We start from the raw sequence: 23,991 nt of genomic DNA, 5'->3' as shown, positions 1-23,991 counted from the left end.
ACGTTATTGTCGGCCTAATGTGTGGAATCTACGTTGAAAACACATTTGGATGTGCAAAAGTCATCAACCAGTATGGTTTTCATCTAATTTCAACCAGCGTTGTAAACATTGAAATTAGGGTAAAAGTTAAATTAAAAAACAATGACTTAACCTGACTAACAGGTTGTTACATCAATCTAATGTCAACATGATCATACGTTGAAATTGCAGTGAAAATAGGGTTATGGTTAAAGACTCTACACACTCTATGCAAAAGGAACTACGGAGCGTTCTATATGTTCCTCTGTTGAGGTTGTCTGCTCTGTCACCCTTTTTGAGCCTATGCTGTGTGGAGGGCAGGCTGAGGCCTACAGCTGGGGCAGCTGGCTGTATGGAGTGGCACCCCATTGCGGCCTTGGCAGTAGGCGGAGATCAGGCACCCTCTCCAGGGGTCGGCCCCCCTTCCCTGAGTTGGCCCCACCCCTTTCCGGCCCTCTCCCCCCCTTTTCCTGGTGCAGGTAGCTGGGTGGATCTAGTGGCTCCACTTTGTGGCCGTGGTTGGGGATTGGGCCCCCTCTCCAGGAGTTAGCCGCCCTTACTGGGTCGTCCCCAGCACCCTCCGACCCTCTCCCCCCATTCCCTGGGCAGGAAGCTGGCTGGATGTAGCGTCCCCTGGTGGCCACGGGCGGGGGTCAGCCCCCATCCCTGAGTCGGCCCCAGCCCTCTCTGGCCGTCCCCCCCACCCTTTCCCTGGTGCAGGGAGATGGGTGGATGTAGTGGTGACCGTGGGTGAGGGTTGGCCCCACTCCCTGAGTGTTGGTCCCCCCTATCCCGGGTCAGCGCCATCCCTCTCTGGCCCTCTCCCCCGACCTCCCTAGTGCATGGAGCTAGGTGTATGTTGCCTTGGGTGGGGGTCGGCCGACCTCCCTGGGTTGGCCTCAGCCCTCTCTGGCCCTCTCCCCCATATCCCTGGGGCAGGCAGCTGACTGGATGTAGTGACGCACCCTGATGGCCGCTGGTGGCGGTCGGGCAGCCTCCCTAGGGAAGGGAGCTGGGTGGATGTGTTGGCGCCCCTGATTGCCTTGGGCAGGGGTCGGACCCCTTTATGGGGGACGGCCCACCCCTCCCTTAGTCGGCCTCAGCCCTCTCCCCTCATCCTCCTGGTGCAGGGAGCTGGCTGGATGTACTGGTGCCCCCTAGTGGCCATTGGCGGGGGTAGGCCCCCTCCATGGGTCAGCCTCCACCTCATCTGGCCCTTTCCCCCCAAAGCCCTGGCGAAGGGAGCTTCCCCAGGGCTTTGGCTTAGTGGCGCCCCCTGGTGGCCTTGGTCAACCCCACCTCTCTGAGCGTCTGTCCCCGGGGACAGCCACCAATACGGCCCGTTCCCAAGGACTGTAAGCACTTGTTCTCCATGGCCGAGTGAGTAAGACATTTAAGCGTGTTAACCCTAGCAAGGCTCTGAGGATGCAGCATCTCTAGCCGCGTCCTCAGGGCATGCGCAGAATAGATGGCTGGAGTGTTTACAGACATATTCAATCTCTCCTTATCCCAGTCTGCAGTCTCCACTTGCTTCAAGATGTCCACCATTGTTCCTGTACCCAAGAAAGCAAAGTTAACTGAAATAAATTACTATCGCCCCGTAGCACTCACTTCTGTCATCATGAATGGCTTTGAGAGGCAAGCTCAGGATCATAGCACCTCCACCTTACATGACACCCTAGATCCACTTCAATTTGCATACCGCCCCAATAGATCCACAGACGATGCACTACACGCTGCCCTATCCCATCTGGACAAAAGGAATACCTATGTAAGAATGCTGTTCATTGACTATAGCTCAGCCTTCAACACCATAGTACCCTCCAAGCTTATCATTCATTTGATTTGGCTTACAGGGGCAATGTTGCTATACAATTAATTGGCAGATGTGTTACCTTTGACTTTTTAGGCCTATTGTTGCTAAATAGGTTTAATAATGTCAATGTGGATTTGATTGGATAGTAGCCGGGAGCTTGAGGTGTCTGATACTTGTGAGATTTGTTTATGCCATACATGCACTTTCAGAATTGTTTGACGAGCTCGCGATCGACTTGTTGGAGCCCTTTTCCAGAACAATCAATGGTCCAGACATGAAGAAAAAGGTTGGTCGTCATTAATTACCACAGCCACAAAGTTATAAACCCCGCCCATTTCTTAAATGTATCTTCTTAAAATGTAATATTAAACCTAACACTTAAATTAACCGCACTTTTAACCTTATGCATAACCCTAACCTTAAATTGAGACAGAAAAGCAAATGTTTGTTTTAATTAAGTTTTACGATGTTGACTTTGTGGCTTGGGTAAGTAGTGGAAACCCAACAAGTTTTGGAGTGAGGCATTGTGGGACTTTTTTTATATAAGTCACGTGATTTATTTTCCTCTGAAGACTCTGTCACCCCCTAAGAAGGAAAAACGAAACATATTTTGCTCAGCTATCTGGCTGTAATATGTTGTAAAATGGACCAAATAGAAAGCTCAAATTTCTCTACAGCTGAGGAAGATGAATCTGCGAATAAATTAGTATGGTGTTTGACACGAGTCGGGAAAGATTTGGACTGGCTCCGCTTGTTCGAGAATACAGAGGTACAGTAGCTAACGATAGTTAGCCGTTAGTAAATGTAGCTGCGAATCAAACATACATGTATGTACATTTTAAATAGTTAGCTGTTTGTTGCTGAAGTTGAACCTCAACCTACTGGCTAGCTAGCTACCTAGAGTGTTAGCTAAATCCCTCTTGAATGCGAAATGGTAGTCAAGGGCTGAGACCTGTTCAGTATGCAAAGCCCTCTGTCACTCAAACTTATTCCAGCATCTGTCAGCTGGAAATACTATATTTGCCAATGGGTGTGTACAGTGTAGGCTACCATCTGAAGCATAGGTTACTGTAGCCTAGTACTGACAACGTTACTAGTTTAATTCATAAATTACACGTGCACACATTCGACACACCCTTCCACACTCATCACATACGCTGCTACTGTTTATTGTCTATCCTGTTACTGTTTATTGTCTATCCTGTAACGTTACCTCAATTTCCTCGTACACCTGCACATTGACTTGGTAACTTACTGGTATCCCATGTATATAGCCAAGCTATCATTGCTCATTGTGTATTTGTTCCTCGTGTTACTATACGTGTTTTTTCTGTATTATTGTATATTGCGCTGTTGAAGGGCCCGTAATTAAGCATTTCACTGTTAGTATACACCTGTTTACGAAACATGTTACAATTATATTGGATGTTTAGAAAATTTACTTTTTCAATGCTAGTAAAGGGTACTATAGTTATCACGTTTCACATTGGATTTACTAACTACAAAACGGTAAGACGTGTTTGTTATTCTAGTGCTGCTCTGCACACACAAGTTTAACGTTTGGCAAGGTCCAACATTAAACCAACTCGGGAGTTCAAAGTTCCTCCATAAAAGCCGTAGGTATAATTATGTAACGTTAGACATGTCATAAGACGCCTAGCACTTCATGACAAGCTTCCTCCATCTCCGTGTTTGTCTTTCATAATGATTAAACAATGCTGTTCCGGGAGGAAAAATATACAATTGGCTCTTAACAGTGGTAAAAATACTTTCAAATACTAAAGTATTTTGGGCGGATATATGTACTTTACTATTTATATTTGACTACTTTTATTTCTACATTCCTGAAGAAAATGATGTACTTTTCACTCCATACATTTTCCCTGACACCCAATAGTACTCGTTACATTTTGAATGCTTAGCAGGATAGAAAATGGTCCAATTTGCACACTTATCGAGAACATCCCTTGTCATTCGCTTGTCACACTACTGCCTTTGATCTGGCGGACTCACTAAACACAAATTCATTGTTTTTACATTACAACCCTTACATACAATACATGTCACCAGTGGTGATTTTAGCATGTAAATCTTGGTGGAGCAAAAAATACATTTTAGATTCATGCCAGCAGTGGTGACCCGTCGTTCAAGGCAGGTGGGGCTCTGCTATGTTTTTTCCCAAATGCAGTAAAAGAGGCTGAATGAACTAGTTCACTGCTAGACAAGGCTTCGCTGATAGCCGGGTGTGTATTTGTGAATTTTTATTAGGATCCTCATTAGCTAATTACTTTACAAACGTTTAACAAATAGACAATCTATTTCCTGTCCAGTCATATTGTTTCTCGCATTAGAACTTAATTTTTTCTTTCTTGAAGGTGGGCTTTACTTTCTGCCTGAGAAATATGGATTGGTAAAGAGCAACATTCAGCTATGGCTCTATATAAAACTATAAAGGAGATTTGTCCTTGGGTTGTCTTAGATCGGGTATTCCCAAACGTGCAATGCCTGTCGTGGGTATGCCAAATAAAAATGACATTCACTTTCTTTTTTACTTCACATTTTCAAACGGTCCATTTATATTGTTCAACGGGGCTATACATTTGAGTGATGATTTTTTTCTTACCTGTGTATCAATGTTTCACTGCCAGAAATTAAATTAAACCTTCTAGAGTTCAGCGAAATAACAACACAATGTCAATTACAGGTAGTCTAATCAAATAATTAACATTCAATCTAATTAACCGTTACTCTCTCACGGGAATTCTACTTACTGTCCATATGTAGCCAAATGTAGCTGCTGCTCATGTTGGTATCTCTACTGATGGTGCAAAAGCCATAACAGGGAGACATAGTAGAGTGGTAACATGCGTGCAAGCAGTTGCTCCCGACGCCACTTGTGTACACTGCAGCATCCACCGAGAGGCTCTTTCTGCCAAGGGAATGTCTGACAGCTTGAAAGACGTTTTGGACACTACAGTGAAAATGGGTAACTTTGTTAAAGCAAGGCCTCTGAACTCGTGTATTTTCTGCACTATGCAATGATATGGACAGCGACCATATAACGCTTTTACAACATACAGAAGTGCGCTGGTCATCAAGGGTATTGACTGACCATTGACTGACCATTTTCACTTGTCTGACCGCTTGCATGATAATGAGTTTCTCATAAGACTGGCCTATCTGGGTGATGTTTTTTCTCGCCTGAACGATCTGAATCTAGGATTACAGGGACTCCAACTATTTTCAAGAAGAAGCACCTGAGTGAGTTGGGTGCGCAATTACGCAGGTACTTTCCCGAAACGAATTACACAAACAACCGGATTCGTTATCCCTTTCATGCCCTGCCTCCAGTCCACTTACCGATATCTGAACAAGAGAGCCTCATCGAAATTGCAACAAGCTGTTCTGTGAAAATTTAATTTAACCGAAGGCACTGCCAGATTTCTGGATTGGGCTGCGCTCAGAGTATCCTGCCTTGGAAAATCGGCTGTTAAGACACTGATACCCCTTGCAACCACAACCTATGTGAGAGTGGATTCTCAGCCCTCACTAGCATGACAACTAAAGACAGGCACAGACTGTGTATGGAAAATGATTTAAGACTGACTCTCCAGTTATGTGCATCCTTTCAACCACACCCTTCTCATTAACCTGTGGTGAGTTATTCACAATTGTCGATGAACAAATAAAGTTTTATATGTAAGATGGCTAAATATAGAGAAAAATTATTGATTATATTTACACTTTGGTCCTATAAGAGTTCTTTGTCACTTCCCACAAGCTGGGTTGTGACATAAGAATGAGTTTTTATGTCTAATAAATGTATTGTGTTTTTGTGGCAGGTTACAATGGCAAAAAATAAACATTTGAGTGCGCTGACCCTGGTGCAGGAGGAGGTACGCAGCTGGAATTTGAATGTTTGAAGGGGTACGGGACTATAAAATGTTTGGTAACCACTGTCTTAAGTGCCCTGAATTACCTGTCTGGTTTGTTGGTTATGCATGTCACTAGTATGTACTAACTGGCCTGAAAAAAAAACTGTTTAAAAAGAAAATCCGAAGACTGGATAGTAATTTGTTTTCAATGTTAAGCCATGAGAGATTCTGGTGCATTTGGATAATATTCATACCGATAGGGCTAATCTGGCAGCCCTGATTTTAATATTTTTAATATTAAATATATTTTTTAATATTTTTATTACTGCAGATGACCATATAACTGGACAGTCAGTACTCTAAGTGTGATAGGACTAGGGATTGAATCACCTGATTGAGTGCTATATGTTACGTACTCTGAATTTTTTCTTTGTAACAGCAATTCCCTTACCCATCTTAATAATATTATCTATGTGTTCTGACCATGATAAAGCTGTAAAGCTGAGTCCGACATGACGCCTAGTAGTTTTGTTTATTTCACTTGCTCTACATGATATCTATTCATCGACAAATTCAATTGGGTTTCATCAGCAAGCATATCTTGAACCAAATACAATACATTTAGTTTTAGAAATGTTCAACACCTATTTGTTCACATCAGTTCTTAGTTCACTACTCAGTACATCTGTTAGCTCATTACGTTCTGATGTTTCGCTATACATTGTAGAGTCATCAGCATACATTACCACTCTTGCTTTGTTCATTACTGAAGGTAAAGCTAGAGAAGAGAAGTGGGCCTAGGCAGCCTCCTTGAGAAACACTACAGTGTATATCTTTACTGTTTGAAAATCTACTAATTTAAGAACATGTTTTACCTTCTCTTGGATAGATGGCTTTCCGTCCAGGATAGAGCTGTAGACTTAAAACCATAACAGTTGAGTTTACCTAGTAACAGTTAGTGATCAATTACATGAAAAGCAGCACTGAAATCAAATAACACTGCACCCACTAACTTCCTGTCATCCATACTCTAACCAGTCATCTGTCATTTGTGTTAAGGCCGTACTTATAGAATGCCCTTTGTATGCGTGCTGGAAACCTGTTGTCAGACCATTACTTGAGAAATAATCCTTGATTTTTACAGATACAACACAGATAGCAAGCTTATATGACGACTATTAGGACCAGTGAGTGAATGCAGATTTTTTTAATCCTTAGTGGAATAACCTTTGACTCTCTCCAGACTTCTGTGCACACCCCATACATCAAGCACTGAGAGATTGGGGTAGGTTTTTGGTTAGTTGTAACTCTAAGCAATTTGGCGTCAAGATTATCTGTACCAGGTGAGAGACAACAGCATCCTTTCTACCCCTTTATACTTGGTGAAATTTAAATATGCATTGCCTCTCCGTCATGATTCAATCTTTTATTAGGGTGTATGACATGGAGCCGTCAGTTGGAATCATAGCATTCCTCAACTTTTCCACTTTGCCTGTAAAATATTAAAGTAGTTTGCGATGTTGTGGTTTTGTAATGAATATACCCTCTGATTCAACAGAGGCAGACATGTTAGAATTCCTACCCAGAATGGCCTTCAACATTTTCCAGTTTTTCCCCATCACCCTTCACACATTTATTTTGTGCTGATTGAATCCCTTTTCAATCCCTGATTGAACCCTCTGTAGGACCATCGGTAGCTTGTTTTCCTAGTGAGTGCAACCAAGTTATGATCACTACATTCTAGTGGCACTGATACAGCTTTAGAACAATGTTCAGCCATGTTAGTAAAAATGTGATCGATACAAGTTGATGATGTGATAACGGACCTATTAGTGAACGTTCTGGTTGGCAGTAGTGTAAAAGTACTTTAAAGTACAAAAGTATTTTGGTGTGTATCTGTACATGACTTTACTATAAATGTGTACAACTTTTTACTTCACTACATTCCTAATGAAAATAATGTACTTTTTATTCCATACATTTTCCCTGACACCCAAAAGTACTTTTTACATGATGAATGCTTAGCATGGCAGGAAAATTATAAATCACGCACTTATGAGAACAGGAGGTCATCCCTACTACCTCTGATCTGGCAGACTCACTAAATATAAATGCATTGTTTGTAAATCATGTTGGAGTATCAGTACATTTTAAAAACAAGAAAATGGTGCCATCTGCTTTGCTTAATAAAAGGAATTTGAAATTATTTTTTACTTTTGATACTTAAGTTAATTAGAACCAAATACTTTTAGACTTCTACTCAAGTATTATTTTACTGGGTGACTTTTACTTGAGTAACTTTCTATTTAGGTATCAAAACTTTTACTCAAGGTGACAATTGGGTACTTTTTCCACCCCTGCTGTTGTAAATGTCATAACTTGGGTCAGGTTACATACATTGGCAACAGAAGTGTGTTTCTTATTTGGCAGTTGGTGTTCTCCCCAAAAATATATTTACCTATTTTCATCAGATATCTAATCCAACATTTCGCATATTACATCAAGATATTTCACATCAGCACTAGGTGCCCTATAGCAGCAACCAACTAGTATATGTTTCTAATGTGGTGTTAGGTTCTTATTTTTCAGAGTAAATAACTCACGGACACTAGAAAACCTTTAACCAAGTTTAATTCTTCCCAAAGGTTCTGTACAGCTGTAATCGGACAGCAAAACATTTCTCACTTCACAGTTGTACATCCTACTTAAAACACTCCTTCTCCAATCCTTAGTTTGTCTCCACGGGAAGCTAATATAGAGGCTAACAGGATAACAAACCTTTATTACTGCCTTAAAAACTTCTTATGGCTGAAGTCCCGTTAACAGGATCGATATGACAACAGCCAGTCGAAGTGCAGGGCGCCAAATAAAAAAAAACATATCTCATAATTAAAATTCCTCAGACATTCATGTCTTATATCATTTTAAAGGTAATCTTGTGTTAATCCCACCAAAGTGTCCGATTTCAAATAGGATTTACAGCGAAAGCACTACAAACTATTATGTTAGGTCACCACAAAACCACAATAATCACAGCCATTTTTTCCAGCTAAAGATAGCTTCACAAAAAACAGAATAGAGAAAATTAATCACTAACCTTCGATTATTTTCATCAGATGACACTCATAGGACTTCATGTTACACAATACATGCATGTTTTGTTTGATTAAATTCATATTTATATCAATCTGAGTTTACATTGAGGCGACTAGATTCACTAGTTGCAAAAACATCAAGACTTTGCATAGCCACATCGTTTCAACAGAAATACTCATCATAAATATAGATGATAATACAAGTTATACACATGGAATTATAGATATACCTCTCCTTAATGCAACCGCTGTGTCAGATTTCAAAAAAACTTTACGGAAAATGAAACCCACGCTATAATCTGAGAAAGCGCTCAAAAGTAAAACACCACAGCCGCAAAGATGGCATCAACATAAACAAGAAAATATATGATAAATATTCCCTTACCTTTGATCTACATCAGAAAGCACACCAGGAATCCCAGGTCCACAATAAATGTTTGTTTTGTTCGGAAAAATTTGTTATTTATGTCCAAATACCTTCTTTTGTTAGCGTGTCTGGTTTACATATCCAAACGCTAATTCTGGTCAGCGTTATATCGGATAACTTCAAAAAATGATATTACCGGTCGAAGAAACATTTCAAACTAAGTACATAATTAATCATTAGGATGTTTTTAACATACATCTTGAATAACGTTCCAACTGGAGAACTACATCGACTTCAATTGAGAGATGGAACAGAGCTGCCTCTCACGTGAACGCGCGTGTTGAATGCATGGCACCTCATACTAAATTCTGTCTCCTTCGTCCCCCCCTTCACATTAGAGTCATCAGACTTAGTTCTATTGACTGCTGACATCTAGTGGAAGCCGTAGGAAGTGAAAACTCATCCATATGTCTCTGTATTTTGAATAAGAGTTTGGTTGAAAATATGGCACCCCCAGAAAAAATACAAACAGGAAGTGGAACTTCTCAGGTTTTTGCCTGCCATATGAGTTCTGTTAATCTCAGACTTAATTCAAACAGTTTTAGAAACTTTAGTTTTCTATCCAATACTAATAATAATATGCATATATTAGCAACTGAGACTGAGGAGCTGGCCGTTTACAATGGGCACCTTTCATCCAAGCTACTCAATACTGCCCCTTCAGCCATAAGAAGTTAAGAGAATCTGTCCTCACCTCAACCCCTCCTTCATCTAATCCACAGATGTCCTTCTGTCTCCCCTGTTCCACACGTTGCTCTCCTCACATTCCGAAGCCATCTGTCTTCAGAACCATTAACTTCTGACATAACCCAGTCTCTTTCACTTCCTATTATTCATTTACTATCTCAATGATCAAAGTTTAGCTGATTCCAACAGTGGTAAATGCACCTGTACCCAAAGTGCCTCTAATCAATTCAACATTAAGTCCTTATGTTGTTTTGCTTGAATATGACTCTGGATGTGAACTGTAACTCCACCCCATATCTATTTCTGTCCCTCCTGAACAAATTGTATCCATGTATAGAGAGATCTCGGCAGCCTCAAAAGAAGAACTCCTTGGGAGTGAGGGTGAACAATCAGTTTAGCATACCTCAGGTATGCTATGTCAACTCGTTCTCTTGCAGCCTTCATAGCTGGTATTAGTTCCTTTCTTCTTTGACGGATTGCATCAGAGAAATCCTCATTGATGCGTTTGGATTTTTCAGACTGCAAGCTTGTCCTTGAACCTGAGGAATTTCACTACAATTGGCCTGGGTCTGCTTCCATTGACACCACCAGGGCCCTCTGGTTTCCCATACCGGTGAGCACGTTCCAGCTCAACCTGTTGATCCAATTGTAGCTCCTCGGAAAACAGCTTTCATACTTTCTCCTCTGATTCAGCCTGTGTCTCACTTTGTTTCTCCTGGATACCATGTATTACAAGATTATTTCTCCTCGATTGTCCATCCATGTAATCAGCCTTCCCAGACATGTTCTGGAGGCCCTCCCTGACTGTGGTGACTTCATTCTGCATAGAGGAACAGTTTCTGGGAAGTGTATCCTATGTTGTCTTCAATACATCCACATCATTCTGTGTGAACTGAAGGCTTGTGTTAATGTCTTGTACATCTTTAGTCAGGTCCTCCAGCCGTTTGTTGGTAGACTCCATGATCATTTGTCTAATGATCTGTATTATGTCGTTCTGTATTATGTTTTGTGTGGACACCAGGAAGAGTAGCTGCTGCTTTTGCAAAAGCTAATGGTGATCCTAATAAAATACCAAATTTGTATGAAGCTTTAAAGTTATTTTCCTGCTGAAGTATAGTTTCCTTATACTTTCTGCTTCTTCATGAGTTCATGTAACTGCCTAACAGATATGATCCTCGTCTTTTTTCTGAGGCATAGAAGTACTAATAGTAGGGCGAGCCCGCTATTCACTCCGTAAAATGAATGACGCCGGCAGGAGAACACTCTAGAAATCCTAAGTTGTCCTAAGCCCAAGACAATCGACGTGCCGCCCTAGCCACAAGGGCTAACTGCTTAGCGGGCTTGCTATCCAGCAGAAGTAGACCAGGTTGCCTAGCTTTATAGCTAACAGCTAAGCTAGATCCTTTGTCAATGTGGTACCACCTTGTTTGAGCATGGATCCCGGGACATATATCAGCGGTCGAAGCGTTAATGCTAACTGCGACACAGGATCCAGATATCAATAGGAAAACTATTATAAACTTTTATTAGCTAACTAGGTTATTTGGTCAAGTGTAGCAGTGCTAGTGTTTGGACAGCTTTATGTAGGCTCACAGTTTGTGGGCACTGTTTGTCACCGTTATAGTGGAATTAATGTATTGTTTAGTGTCGTGGCTTTGTTGGCATGCATAAAAGTGGGCGTTTGCCCCGCCAAGATTTACATGCTCAATTCACCACTGCATGCCAGCAAAGCCACAACACTAAACAATACTTGAATTGCACTATAACGGTGGCGAACCGCGCCCACAAACTGTTAGAGCCTACATAAAGCTGTCCCAACAGCAGAGCTTACTTTTCAGCACCATGGAGTGAATCCTTACCACTACTACACCTGGCTTCTAGCGTAGCCTTGTCTGGCAGCAAAACAGTTCATTCAGCCTCATTTTCTGCCTTATGAAAAAACATAGCTGATATGGCTGACCTGCTTAAACAAATGTGTTTTCTACTGACAATTGATGTACAAATTATGGCATAAGGTGTCGATTGAATAAGAGGCGATCTGTAATTTCGGTTAAGACAATAAGCGAGCTAGGACAGACGTAGTTAATAACTATTTGTTCAGCACTTTTAATGTAGTGCAACAAATTATTAGGGGGAGGCACATGGGCTACTGACAGCTTACTACACAACATAAACAAGGTTGAATCATGACGTCAGTGATCTTCAGGCCGGCGCTCTAGAAAGAGGCCCGATTTGGAGCTCTCCCACCCCCAGAGTTCCCAGTTGGCTTAAACTCACCGAAGTCTGGAGATTTTCCAATTCCGAGTTTCCAAGTGTTTTGAACACGGCAGAAGTCATGCTGGATTAACAGCATGGCCAATGTATTCAACCTTCTATGGCCAATGGTGTTGCATGTTTATTATTTTAAGTTTAGGAAAGAGACCCTTTAACCCAGACTTGGACCACACACCCACTCCGCTTAATAGTAGGCTAGTGATTTGCTTTGCAACGCTTGCAGTTAGCCACTGATTCCTTCCACTCATTGTTGTATTTGAGATTTCCAGCTTGTTGTGTAATGTTTATTGCCGATGAGCACTGATACGTTTTATCTGTAATTTCTCTTCATATGACAAGGATTGAAAAGGATTTGCCAGTAGATTGTCGACTTTATTCAGGACGATGACTGCTTTTCTAGCTTGCTAGCTAAGATTTTAGGAGTATGAGGTTGGACATAAGTCCAATCAAGGCTACGGTAGATGTAAACTGAATTGATGTCATTTTATCTGTGGCAAATGACCTTGAGGCTTCTTGGATGTGCACTTCTAATGTAACTCTATGGCAGCATTCAAGGGGCTTGAATTTTCGAGCTCTACCCGTAGATTGAGGTGAGGTAATGTCCATAATGAGTGGCAGAACACTGAGCCAATCACGGCGCAACTAGAGAACATCCACTTGACACGTCCTTCCGGCGCCGACAGAGATGGCCGCCTCACTTCGCGTTCCTAGGAAACTATGCAGTGTTTTGTTTTTTTACGTGTTATTTTTTACATTGGTACCCCAGGTAATCTTAGGTTTTATTACATACAGTCGGGAGGAACTACTGAATATAAGATCAACGTCAACTCACCATCATTACGACCAGGAATATGACTTTCCCGAAACGGATCCTGTGTTTTACCTTCCACCCAGGACAATGGATCTGATCCCAGCCGGCGAACCTAAACAACGTAGCCGTAAAAGGGGCAAACGAAGCGGTCTTCTGGTCAGGCTCCGGAGACGGTCACATCGCGCACCACTCCCTAGCATACTACTCGCCAATGTCCAGTCTCTTGACAACAAGGTTGATGAAATCCGAGCAAGAGTTGCCTTCCAGAGAGACATCAGACTGTAACGTTCTTTACTTCACGGAAACATGGCTCACTCGAGAGACTCTATCGGAGTCGGTGCAGCCAGCTGGTTTCTCCACGCATCGCGCTAACAGAAACAAGCATCTTTTTGGTAAGAGGGGCGGGGGGGTATGCCTTATGATTAACGAGACGTGGTGTGATCATAACAACATATGATTAATGAGACGTGGTGTGATCATAACAACATACAGCAACTCAAGTCCTTGTGTTCACCTGACTTAGAATTCCTCACAATCAAATGTTGCCCGCATTATCTACCAAGGGAATTCTCTTCGATTATAATCACAGCCGTATATCCCCCCCCCCAAGCAGACACATCGATGGCCCTGAACGAACTTTATTTGACTATGTAAACTGGAAACCACATATCCTGAGGCTGCATTCATTGTAGCTGGGGATTTTAACAAGGCTAATCTGAAAACAAGACTCCCTAAATTCTATCAGCATATCGATTGTGCTACCAGGGCTGGTAAAACCCTGTATCATTGTTATTCTAACTTCTGCGACGCATATAAGGCCCTCCCCCGCCCTCCTTTCGGAAAAGCTGACCACGACTCCAATTTGTTGCTTCCAGCCTACAGACAGAAACTTTAACAAGAAGCTCCCGCGCTCAGGTCTGTTCAACGCTAGTCCGACCAATCTGATTCCACGCTTCAAGACTGCTTCGATCACGTGGATTGGGATATGTTCCGCATTGCGTCTAACAACAACGTTGACGAATACGCTGATTCGGTGAGCGAGTTCATTAGAAAGTGCATCGGCGATGTCGTGCCCATAGCAACTATAAAAACATTCCCAAACCAGAAGCCGTGGATTGATGGCAGCATTCGCGAGAAACTGAAAGCGCGAACCACTGCTTTTAACCAGGGCAAGGTGACCGGAAACATGACCGAATACAAACAGTGTAGCTATTCCCTCCAAGGCAATCAAACAAGCTAAGCATCACTATAGACAAAGTAGAGTTGCAATTCAACGGCTCAGACACAAGAGATATGTGGCAGGGTTTACAGTCAATCACGGATTACAAAAAGAAAACCAGCCCCGTCGCGGACCAGGATGTCTTGCTCCCAGACAGACTAAATAACTTCTTTGCTCGCTTTGAGGACAATACAGTGTCACTGACACGGCCCGCTACCAAAACCTGCGGACTCTCCTTCACTGCAGCCGACGTGAGTAAAACATTTAAACGTGTTAATCCTCGCAAGGCTGCAGGCCCAGACGGCATCCCCAGCTGCAGGCCCAGATGGCAGACCAGCTGGCTGGTGTGTTTACAGACGTATTCAATCAATCCTTATCCCAGTCTGCTGTTCCCACATGCTTCAAGAGGGCCACAATTGTTCCTGTTCCCAAGAAAGCTAAGGTAACTGAGCTAAATGACTACCGCCCTGTAGCACTCACTTCCGTCATCATGAAGTGCTTTGAGAGACTAGTCAAGGACCATATCACCTCCACCCTACCTGACACCCTAGACCCACTCCAATTTGCTTACCACCCCAATAGGTTCACAGACGACGCAATCGCAACCACACTGCACACTGCCCTAACCCATCTGGACAAGAGGAATACCTATGTGAGAATGCTGTTCATCGACTACAGCTCAGCATTTAACGCCATAGTACCCTCCAAACTTGTCATCAAGCTCGAGACCCTGGGTCTCAACCCCGCCCTGTGCAACTGGATACTGGACTTCCTGACGGGCCTCCCCCAGGTGGTGAGGGTAGGTAACATCTCCACTCCGCTGATCCTCAACACTGGGGCCCCACAAGGGTGCGTTCTGTGCCCCCTCCTGTACTCCCTATAAACCCACGACTGCGTGGCCATGCACGCCTCCAACTCAATCATCAAGTTTGCGGACGACACTCCAGTGGTAGGCTTGATTACCAACAACGACGAGGCGGCCTACAGGGAGGAGGTGAGGGCCCTCGGAGTGTGGTGTCAGGAAAATAACCTCACACAACGTCAACAAAACAAAGATTGTGGACTTCAGGAAACAGCAGAGGGAGCACCCCCCTATCCACATCGACCGGACAGTAGTGAAGAGGGTAGTAAGTTAAGTTCCTCAGCGTTCACATCACGGACAAACTGAATTGGTCCACCCGCACAGACAGCGTTGTGAAGAAGGCGCAGCAGCGCCTCTTCAACCTCAGGAGGCTGAAGAAATTCGGCTTGTCACCAAACGCACTCACAAACTTCTACAGATGCACAATCGTGAGCATCCTGTCAGGCTGTATCACCGCCTGGTACGGCAACTGCTCCGCCCACAACCATAAGGCTCTCCAGAGGGTAGTGAGGTCTGCACAACGCATCACTGGGGGCAAACTACCTGCCCTCCAGGACACCTACACCACCTGATGTCACAGGAAGGCCATAAAGATCATCAAGGACCACAACCACCCGAGCCACTGCCTGCACCCCGCTATCATCCAGAAGGCGAGGTCAGTACATGTGCATCAACGCAGGGACCGAGAGACTGAAAAACAGCTTCTATCTCAAGGCCATCAGACTGTTAAACAGCCACCACTAACATCGAGTGGCTGCTGCCAACATATTGACTCAACTCCAGCTCACTTTAATAATGGAAATTGATGGGAATTGATCAAAAATGTATCACTAGCCACTTTAAACAATGCCACTTAATATAATGTATATACTGTACTCGATACCATCTACTGCATCTTGCCTATGCTGTTCTGTACCATCACTTATTCATATCTTTATGTACATATTCTTTATCCCTTTACACTTGTGTGTGTGTATAAGGTAGTAGTTGTGGAATTGTTAGGTTAGATTACTCGTTGGTTATTACTGCATTGTCAGAACTAGAAGCAGAAGCATTTCGCTACACGCATTAACAGTTGCTAACCATGTGTATGTGACAAATCAAATTTGATTTGTTACCAACCCTTACGCTCCATATTTTGCACTTGCTACTCCACCACCATAGAAGCTCTGAGCTAGGTTGAAACACCTGCATTTTGGAGATGCTTTACTCAAGAAAAAGAGACCATTTTTGTATGTGGCTTTACATTGTTTGCAAACTGATATTACATCTATTAATGCTAAAATAACATACGAAACTGGCCCGACTTGCCCTGAATGGCGGGTCGCCAGATGTCACATAGAGAAATGTTCTAGTGATGTTATTCTATCATACAGAGAACTAGGGACTCTAATTCTACTCTATGCAAATAAATAGTATTGTAAACATTATGCAAAAAAAGTATAACCAGCTACTGTGTGAATGAAATGCCCTAAGCTCCATTCTTGTCTCAGGTCACAATTGGACGTGGCTTAAATGTCACTCACCAGCTCGTGTCCCCAAGCTGCCCCCTAATGATATCCAGAATGCACTGTATGTTCAAGCAACGAGACGGAGGCCAATGGACGGTGACCGATAAGAAGGTACAGCTTCTCCATATATCCAATTTTAAAATGAAATGGTGTTTTTATTATATAAAAAAAAAAGTTTGAGCAGTTTATTCCTTTTCCAGAGCCTTAATGGTGTGTGGGTGAATGGAGAACGAATTCCTGTGGACAAAGCTCACCCGCTGAGGCTTGGGGACTCGATAAAGTTGGGGGTGCCCATCGTCGGCACCAAAGTGGAGTATGAGTACATACTTGTTCGGCAGCGCCTCGAGGACATCAAACCCTATCTAGTGACGGGACCTAGTGAAGGGGCATGCGCCACATCCAGAATCAAGAAGACGAAGAGGAAATTTAACTCTGAACTGGAGCCTTCAACCTCATCTAAATCCAAGCTCTACCGCCACTCTGCCACAGAAAAGTCCCAGGGCCAGCCCTGCCCCACAGACGAGCCCCGGGACAGGCCAGGGACCAGGGTACGGGAGGAGGCCGGGCCCAGCGTGCGGCAGCATTGGATGCTGGACTCGCCTATAGAGAGACCCAGCAGTCCTAGCAGGAATCTGTCCAGCCTGCAAATGTACGTCTGTCTCCTGCTGCTACATTTATAACATATTGGGCAGGTTCTATATAAAAGAATGTCTCTTTCTCAATTGTCTAGAAATCAGTCCTCGTTTCCTTTCCTTGTCAGCACTGATTGGAAAAGACTTGACAGGTGAAACAATATGATGGAAGCTCATCATTAGGCTGGCTTTCACCAGGTCAATTATTTTGATCAGCAAAGAGTTGCAAAATTCTGGTAACTTTTCCAGAAATCCTGTTAGGAAGATTTCTGGAGTCGGTAGGGAATAAGCAGGAAATCCGGATCCTCCGACCAGGATTTCTGGAAAACCTGGGAAATTTTGTGAAAGTTAGCAAAATCTTGCAACCCTAGATCAGCACGATGAAAGAAGAAAGGAGGACAGATTTGTAGAAAAGGCCAGGTGTTCTCATTATTAACATCCAGACTGAAAAACAAAAATGTACTGATTGGCTGCTAGGTACAGCCAGAACATGCTGGTGCTGTTGGAGCGGATGAACTTCACCCAGCGGCGGGTGGAGGCCCTGGAGGGTGAGGGGCGGCGACAGAGGGACGACCCTCACCGGGAGGAGCAGGTGAGGGAGCTGCAGAGCCAGCTGGAGATGCTGAGGGGCCAGCTGCACAGGATGGAGTTGTTGGAGAGGTCCATCAGCGAGACTGAGAACCGCCTGGAGGTGAGCCTCAGTAAGGGGATATCAGGGATTCATCCAGAATTCCTGCTTTTTATAAGATTATCCTCCAATCACATAAAATTTACAGACCTATACCCCGTTGCTAGCCTTATTATTTTTTGTTGTTGTGATCAGTGCCTTCAGAAATTATTCATACCCCTTGACTTATTCCACGTGTTACAGCCTGAATTCAAAATGGATTGAATAGTTTTTCCTCCCTCACCCATCTACACAGTAGCCCATAATGACAAAGTAAAAACATGTTTTTAGAAATTATATTAAATGTATATTGAAAATGAAATGCATAAATATGAAATTTACATAAATATTCATAGCCCTCATTCAATACTTTGTAGAAGCACCTTTTTGGAGGCGTTTACAGCTTTCAGTCGTCTTGGGTATCTGTTTCAGCTTCGCACATCTGGATTTGTGGATTTTCGCACAGTCTGTAAAGTTAAATTGGGAGTGGCAATCAACAGCACTCTTCAAGTCTTTCAATGGGGTTCAAGTCTGGGCTTTGGCTGGGCCACTGTTCTGAAGCCATTCCGGCATTGCTTTGGCTGTATGCTTGGTTGTCCTGTTGGAACGTTTCCATTTACCAGTGATGGAAACCACTGTGCTCTTAAATGTTCATTACTCTAGAAATTGTTTTATACCCTTTCCCAGTTATACAGTACCAGTCAAAAGTTTGGACACACCTTCTCATTCCAGGGTTTTTCTTTTGTTTACTATTTTCTACATTGTAGAATAATAGTGACGACATCAAAACTATGAAATAACACATGGAATCAGGTAGTAACCAAAAAAGTGTTAAACAAATCAAAATACATTTGAGGTTCTTCAAAGTAGCCACTCTTTGCCTTGATGACAGCTCATTGGGTAGTCACCTGTAATGCATTTCAATTAACAGGTGTGCCTTGTTAAAAGTTCATTTGTGGAATTTCTTTCCTTAATGCGTTTGAGCCAATCAGTTGTGACAAGGTAGGGTTGGTATGCAGAAGATAGCCCTATTTAGTAAAAGACCAAGTCCATATGGCAAGAACACCTCAAATAAGCAAAGAGAAACGACAGTCCATTACTTTAAGACATGAAGGTCCGTCAATCCAGCAAATTAAGAACTTTGAACGTTTCTTCAAGTGCAGTCGCAAAAACCAAGCGCTATGATGAAACTGGCTCTCATGAGGACTGCCATAGGAACAGAATACCCAGCATTACCTCTGCTGCAGAGGATAAGTTCATTGGAGTTACCAGCCTCAGAAATCGTTAATTAACTGCACTTCAGATTGCAGCCCAAATAAATGCTTCAGCGTTCAAGTAACAGACACATCTGAACATCAACTGTTCAGAGGAGACTGTGTGAATCATGGTTGAATTGCTGCACAGAAACTACTAGTAAGGGACACCAATAAGAAGAATAGACTTGCTTGGGCAAAGAAACACAAGCAATGGACATTAGACTAGTGGAAATCTGTCTTTTGGTCCGACTCCAAATTTGCGATTTTTGGTTCCAACCACCGTGTCTTTGTGAGATGCAGAGTAGGTGAATGGATGATCTCCGCATGTGTGGTTCCCACTGTGAATTATGGAGGTGTGGGGGTGCCTTGCTGGTGACACTGTCTGGTTTAGTTAGAATTCAATGCACACTTAACCAGCATGGCTACCACAGCATTCTGCAGCGATATGCCATCCCATCTGGTTTGAGCTTAGTGGGATTATCATTTGTTTTTCAACAGGACATTGACCCAAAACACACCAGGCTGTGTAAGGGCTATTTGATCAAGAAGGAAATGGATGGAGTGCTGCATCAGATGACCTGGCCTCCACAATCACTTGACCTCAACCCAATGTCTCTTTTTTGTGTTCATTTATTTTCCCAATGAAACGGAATAAAGTTTCTTCATGGGTTGGGATGAGTTGGACCGCAGAATGAAGGAAAAGCAGCCAACAAGTGCTCAGCATATGTGGGAACTCCTTCAAGACTGAAAAAGCATTCCTCATGAAGCTGGTTGAGAGAGTGCTTAGAGAGTGCAAAGCTGTCATCAAGGCAAAGGGTGGCTATTTTAAAGAATCTCAAATCTCAAATATTTGGATTTGTTAAACACCTTTTTGGTTTCAACATGATTCCATATGTGTTATTTCATAGTTTTAATGTCTTCACTATTATTATACATTGTAGAAAATAGTAAAAATAAAGAAAAACCCTTGAATGAGTTGGTGTCCAAACTTGAGACTGGTCCTGTATGCCTCATTACAATTCTATCTTGGAGAGCTACGGACAGTTCCTTGGACTTCATTGCTATAGTTTCTGCTCTGACATGCACTTTCAACTGTGGGACCTTTATAGACAGGTGTGTTTCTTTCTAAATCTTGTCCAAACAATTGAATTGGCCACAGGTTGTAGCGACATCTCAAGGATGATCAAATAAAATTGGATGCACCTGAGCTCAATTTGGATTGTCATAGCAAAGGGGTATGAATACTTACTGTATGTAAATGGGATTTCTGCATTTTCTTTTTCAATAAATTTGCTAAAATGTCAACAACAAAAAACACTGTCATTATGAGGTATTGTGTGTAGATGGGCGAGAGAAAACAAACATTTAATCCATTTTGAATTCGGGCTGTAACGGCAATGTGGATTTAGTCAAGGGTTATGAATACGTTCTGAAGGCACTGCATATATTATACTACTTTGACAAGACCTTTCAGGAGGAATCTTACACAAATGTATTTGAGTGTATAGTAGAGCAAATATGTATTTGATAATGATCACGGTGTGCTCCAGAATGATGACTAATTTAACACTGGCAAATGTGTTTGTTGTTTTTAAAGGTGCAAAAAACACAGCATGAAGAGGAGGGTTTGACAAAACAGTTGGAGGAGAAGGGTTTGAAAAAGCAGCTGGAGGAGGCATTGCAAGAGGTAAGCAACATAAAACATTAAGCTCTTGTATTAAAGGCCTGACAACTCTATTATTTGTGTAACCAATCTTGAATCTGTTGCAATCCGTATAGCAAAGAAAAGTCATAGAGGAACTTGCACTCTCTCGACAAGGCTTCGAGGACGTCCTCAAGGCCAAAGACAAAGAGCTGGAGGTGACAAAGGTAAGCTACCTTCAGCGTGACTTCCTCACTCAATTGAATTTCCTAACTCGTTTGAATGAAACGGTCTTCACTTGAGATGCCTGGATTAAAATAAATTGGTGAGGTTTCAAACCAATGTGTTGTCTTGCAGGAAGAGAAGGAGAGGGCGAGAACTCAAAAGGAGGAAGTGGTAACACAAATGACGGAGGTGCTGGAGAACGAACTTCAATGCATCATTTGTTCTGAGCTCTTCATTAGGGTAAATATTTTGACCGTTTTATCGAGTTCCCATTGGATATCAATAACAGTCTCATGTACAGTTAAGTTTACATCTCTGTTTGGGAGTATAGCTACTGACTGGAAGACGCTGTACTGTAATCTCAATCTGTAATTCCAATGTTATCACAACGAAAGCTTATGGTGAAGTCCCAATGCGGCTGTTTTTATCGCAATATCAAATCATTTTTATCTGTTATTGGCAGAGAGGCTTGGAACTCTTTATTTTTCTATTAACTTATACCGTTTGTTGATGTCACCGGACAAGCCAAAACTCCACCCGTTTAAACCTGCTGATTTTAAAACTATATATATGTGTATAATATTAATTATTTAACTTTTTATTTAACTAGGTAGGTCAGTTGAGAACAAATTCTTATTTACAATGACAGCCTACCCCGGTCAAACACGGACGACGCTGGGCCAATTGTGCGCCACCCTATGGGACTCCCAATCACGACCGGTTGTGATACAGCCTGGAATCGAACCAGGGTCTAGTGACGCCCCCAGCACTGATCTACCTTTCAAGTCTCTATGAAAATGCTATTTTTGTTACAAATGTAACCAGACCCATGCACATCCACTAATAATGACCAACTTGTAGCAGGCATTCTAGAAAATGTACATAGGTCTCATAATAAATCTATTAAGTAAAAGCCCACGTGCTAGTGAGTAGACAGCTAATCTTTCATATTTAAAGTCTTGCCAATTTGGATCCATTTGCTTGATAATAAGGTAGAACAGTTGAACTGTTATGAATACACCCTCCTGTCCGCCTCCAACTGTTTGAACAACACAGCCTGTTCACTTTCAGATATTGAAATCAAGTGGCTTACCTAGTGAAGAAGATGCTTATTTCTCAGAAGGAGAACAAGTTGCCAATTCCTCATTTAAATGTATGTTTTTATGCTCATTGCACATTTTTATAAAACGGACTAGATAGCTAGCACATAAGTCTGTCTAAAATGCTGCTAGCAGTACTGCAATGCACGACAAACTGAGCAATCATGTTCATTGATAATCTTGGTTTAGTAGGGTCAGCTTTGTTCTACATTTTGGGAGTTGAAACACAACCTTTCTAACGATATCCTTTTTAAGTTCTTAACTGTTACAGTAAAATAATGTCAAAGCATTTCGGTGTCCATATGACTGATTTTTGTTTGACCAAACCTCCAATGCAAATAGTTTAAAGGGATTTTGGCAATGAGGCCCTTAATCTACTTCCCAGAATCAGATGAACTCATGGATTCCATTTTTATTTCTCTGCGTGAGGTTTGAAGGTCGTTCCTAACATGCGCTAGTGCAATGACTGGAAGTCTATGGTAACGCTAGTTAGCATTGGCTCGCAAAAACGACCTCTAACTTACTTCATACTGGACACAGAGACATAGAATTGGTATCCACGAGTTCATCTGACTCTGGGAAAGTGCCAAAATCCCAATGTATCCCTTATACTGCTTGTTGTCAGAGAGGAAGAAGGTCATCTTTCGTCATTGTTGTGAGTGGCAGGGCAAGGGGCTTCGTGTCTGCAAGTGGGAAGGTGCACAGAAGGAGCTAAGGATGAGACCAAAAAGACACAGAACACTCATAAAAAAAAAAAAAAATACAATACAGGCATTTGGAACATCGCGCTAAAACAATTTGATATATCGCCTAGTCCTATTTTTAACCAGAAACTAACACTTTTACAGTTTTAATATGATACAAAACACAGGTTAAACCGAATTTGGAATGCTGTGAGCCTTTAATCTGAGCTGTTATGTTTCGATCTTTTGTTCATATATTCCCTACAGGCAGTGACCCTTAACTGCGCCCACAGCTTCTGCCTGCACTGCATCAGTGAGTGGCGCAAGCGGAAGGACGAGTGCCCCATCTGCCGGCAGGCCATCCTGTCTCAGACCCGCTCGCTGGTGCTGGACAACTGCATCGATCGCATGGTGGAGCAGCTCAGCCCAGACATGAAGCAGAGACGACTGGTGCTCATCACTGAGAGGAAAGGTGAGAGGTGCGTTCACCCCACTCCTAAGTTTGATGAAGTTGTTGAGGGGAAGCCTTGGAACTCATGGGTGAAGATGTGGTGGATGGATGGAAGGACGGATGGATGGATGGATGTTTGTGAGTGATAAGTCAAATCAAAGTTAGTCAACAAGTGCCTTACCGAACACGACCCAGGTCAGTGTGGGTCTGAAGGGCTCTCATGGTGCCTTCTACTACTGTCTCTCCACACAGCCCAGCCAGAGGAGGTGATGGTGATCGACGACAGTAGTAGTAGTAGCAGCAGTAGTAGTAGCAGCAGCAGCAGCAGCAGTAACAGTGACCTCTTCATGGATAGCTTCAGCTCCGTCATCTCCCTGGAAGGGAGCGTCATTTGGAGCTCCAGCCCTGCATCTTATATCAGTGATGATTCAGATGTGGACAATGTTGATCTTTAGCCAATTTGACGTTGGGTGTTTCACGTAACTTTTTTTCTTTTTTCTGTTACACGCATTGTCCTGTAAGGTTGTCAGACGGCCGTGGGGAGTGCAGAGGAAAAAGCCAGTCCTTGACAGGAAACTAAGGCACTCAATATTGTACAATTAAATTACGTTAGTGTTCATATATTTGGTAACAGTGTCTTTTTCTTTTTGTGTTCATTTATTTTCCCATTGAAACAGAATAAAGTTTCTTCATTAATTTGAAGTGTCACAATGTCTCTGCACAGAAATGGACACAAGGTG

General features: G+C 42.6%; 1 protein-coding gene across 7 annotated transcripts; it reads left to right on the top strand.

Annotated features, from left to right (window-relative positions):
- The first annotated feature begins 2,375 nt into the window (after positions 1-2,375).
- On the top strand, positions 2,376-23,947 carry LOC129817651 (E3 ubiquitin-protein ligase rnf8-like). 7 transcript variants are annotated; one of them, XM_055873103.1, is made up of 10 exons: positions 2,376-2,603; positions 5,677-5,730; positions 16,578-16,706; positions 16,796-17,244; positions 17,705-17,918; positions 20,748-20,837; positions 20,930-21,019; positions 21,150-21,257; positions 23,068-23,272; positions 23,504-23,947. In XM_055873103.1, exons 1-10 carry the CDS (start codon positions 2,478-2,480, stop codon positions 23,704-23,706), a joined length of 1,668 nt encoding a protein of 555 aa, XP_055729078.1. In that variant the 5' UTR covers positions 2,376-2,477; the 3' UTR covers positions 23,707-23,947. The 7 variants fall into 7 exon arrangements, with proteins under 7 accessions (XP_055729078.1, XP_055729083.1, XP_055729081.1 ...); XM_055873108.1 differs by having other exon boundaries at positions 23,509-23,642; XM_055873106.1 differs by having other exon boundaries at positions 23,068-23,279; positions 23,504-23,642.
- The last annotated feature ends 44 nt before the right edge of the window (positions 23,948-23,991 follow it).

Source organism: Salvelinus fontinalis, chromosome 20 (genome assembly GCF_029448725.1).
Source record: "Salvelinus fontinalis isolate EN_2023a chromosome 20, ASM2944872v1, whole genome shotgun sequence".
In the NCBI taxonomy this organism is placed as follows: Eukaryota; Metazoa; Chordata; class Actinopteri; order Salmoniformes; family Salmonidae; genus Salvelinus; species Salvelinus fontinalis.
The sequence above is the reverse complement of the archived record's forward strand: the minus strand, read 5'-3'. Positions and strand labels throughout refer to the sequence as shown.

Coding starts and splice junctions, on each gene's coding strand:
- LOC129817651 (XM_055873103.1), top strand. CDS start 2,478: ATGGACCAAATAGAAAGCTCAAATTTCTCTACAGCTGAGGAAGATGAA. Junction 17,245..17,704: donor AATCTGTCCAGCCTGCAAAT/GTACGTCTGTCT, acceptor ATTGGCTGCTAG/GTACAGCCAGAACATGCTGG. Junction 20,838..20,929: donor TGGAGGAGGCATTGCAAGAG/GTAAGCAACATA, acceptor CAATCCGTATAG/CAAAGAAAAGTCATAGAGGA.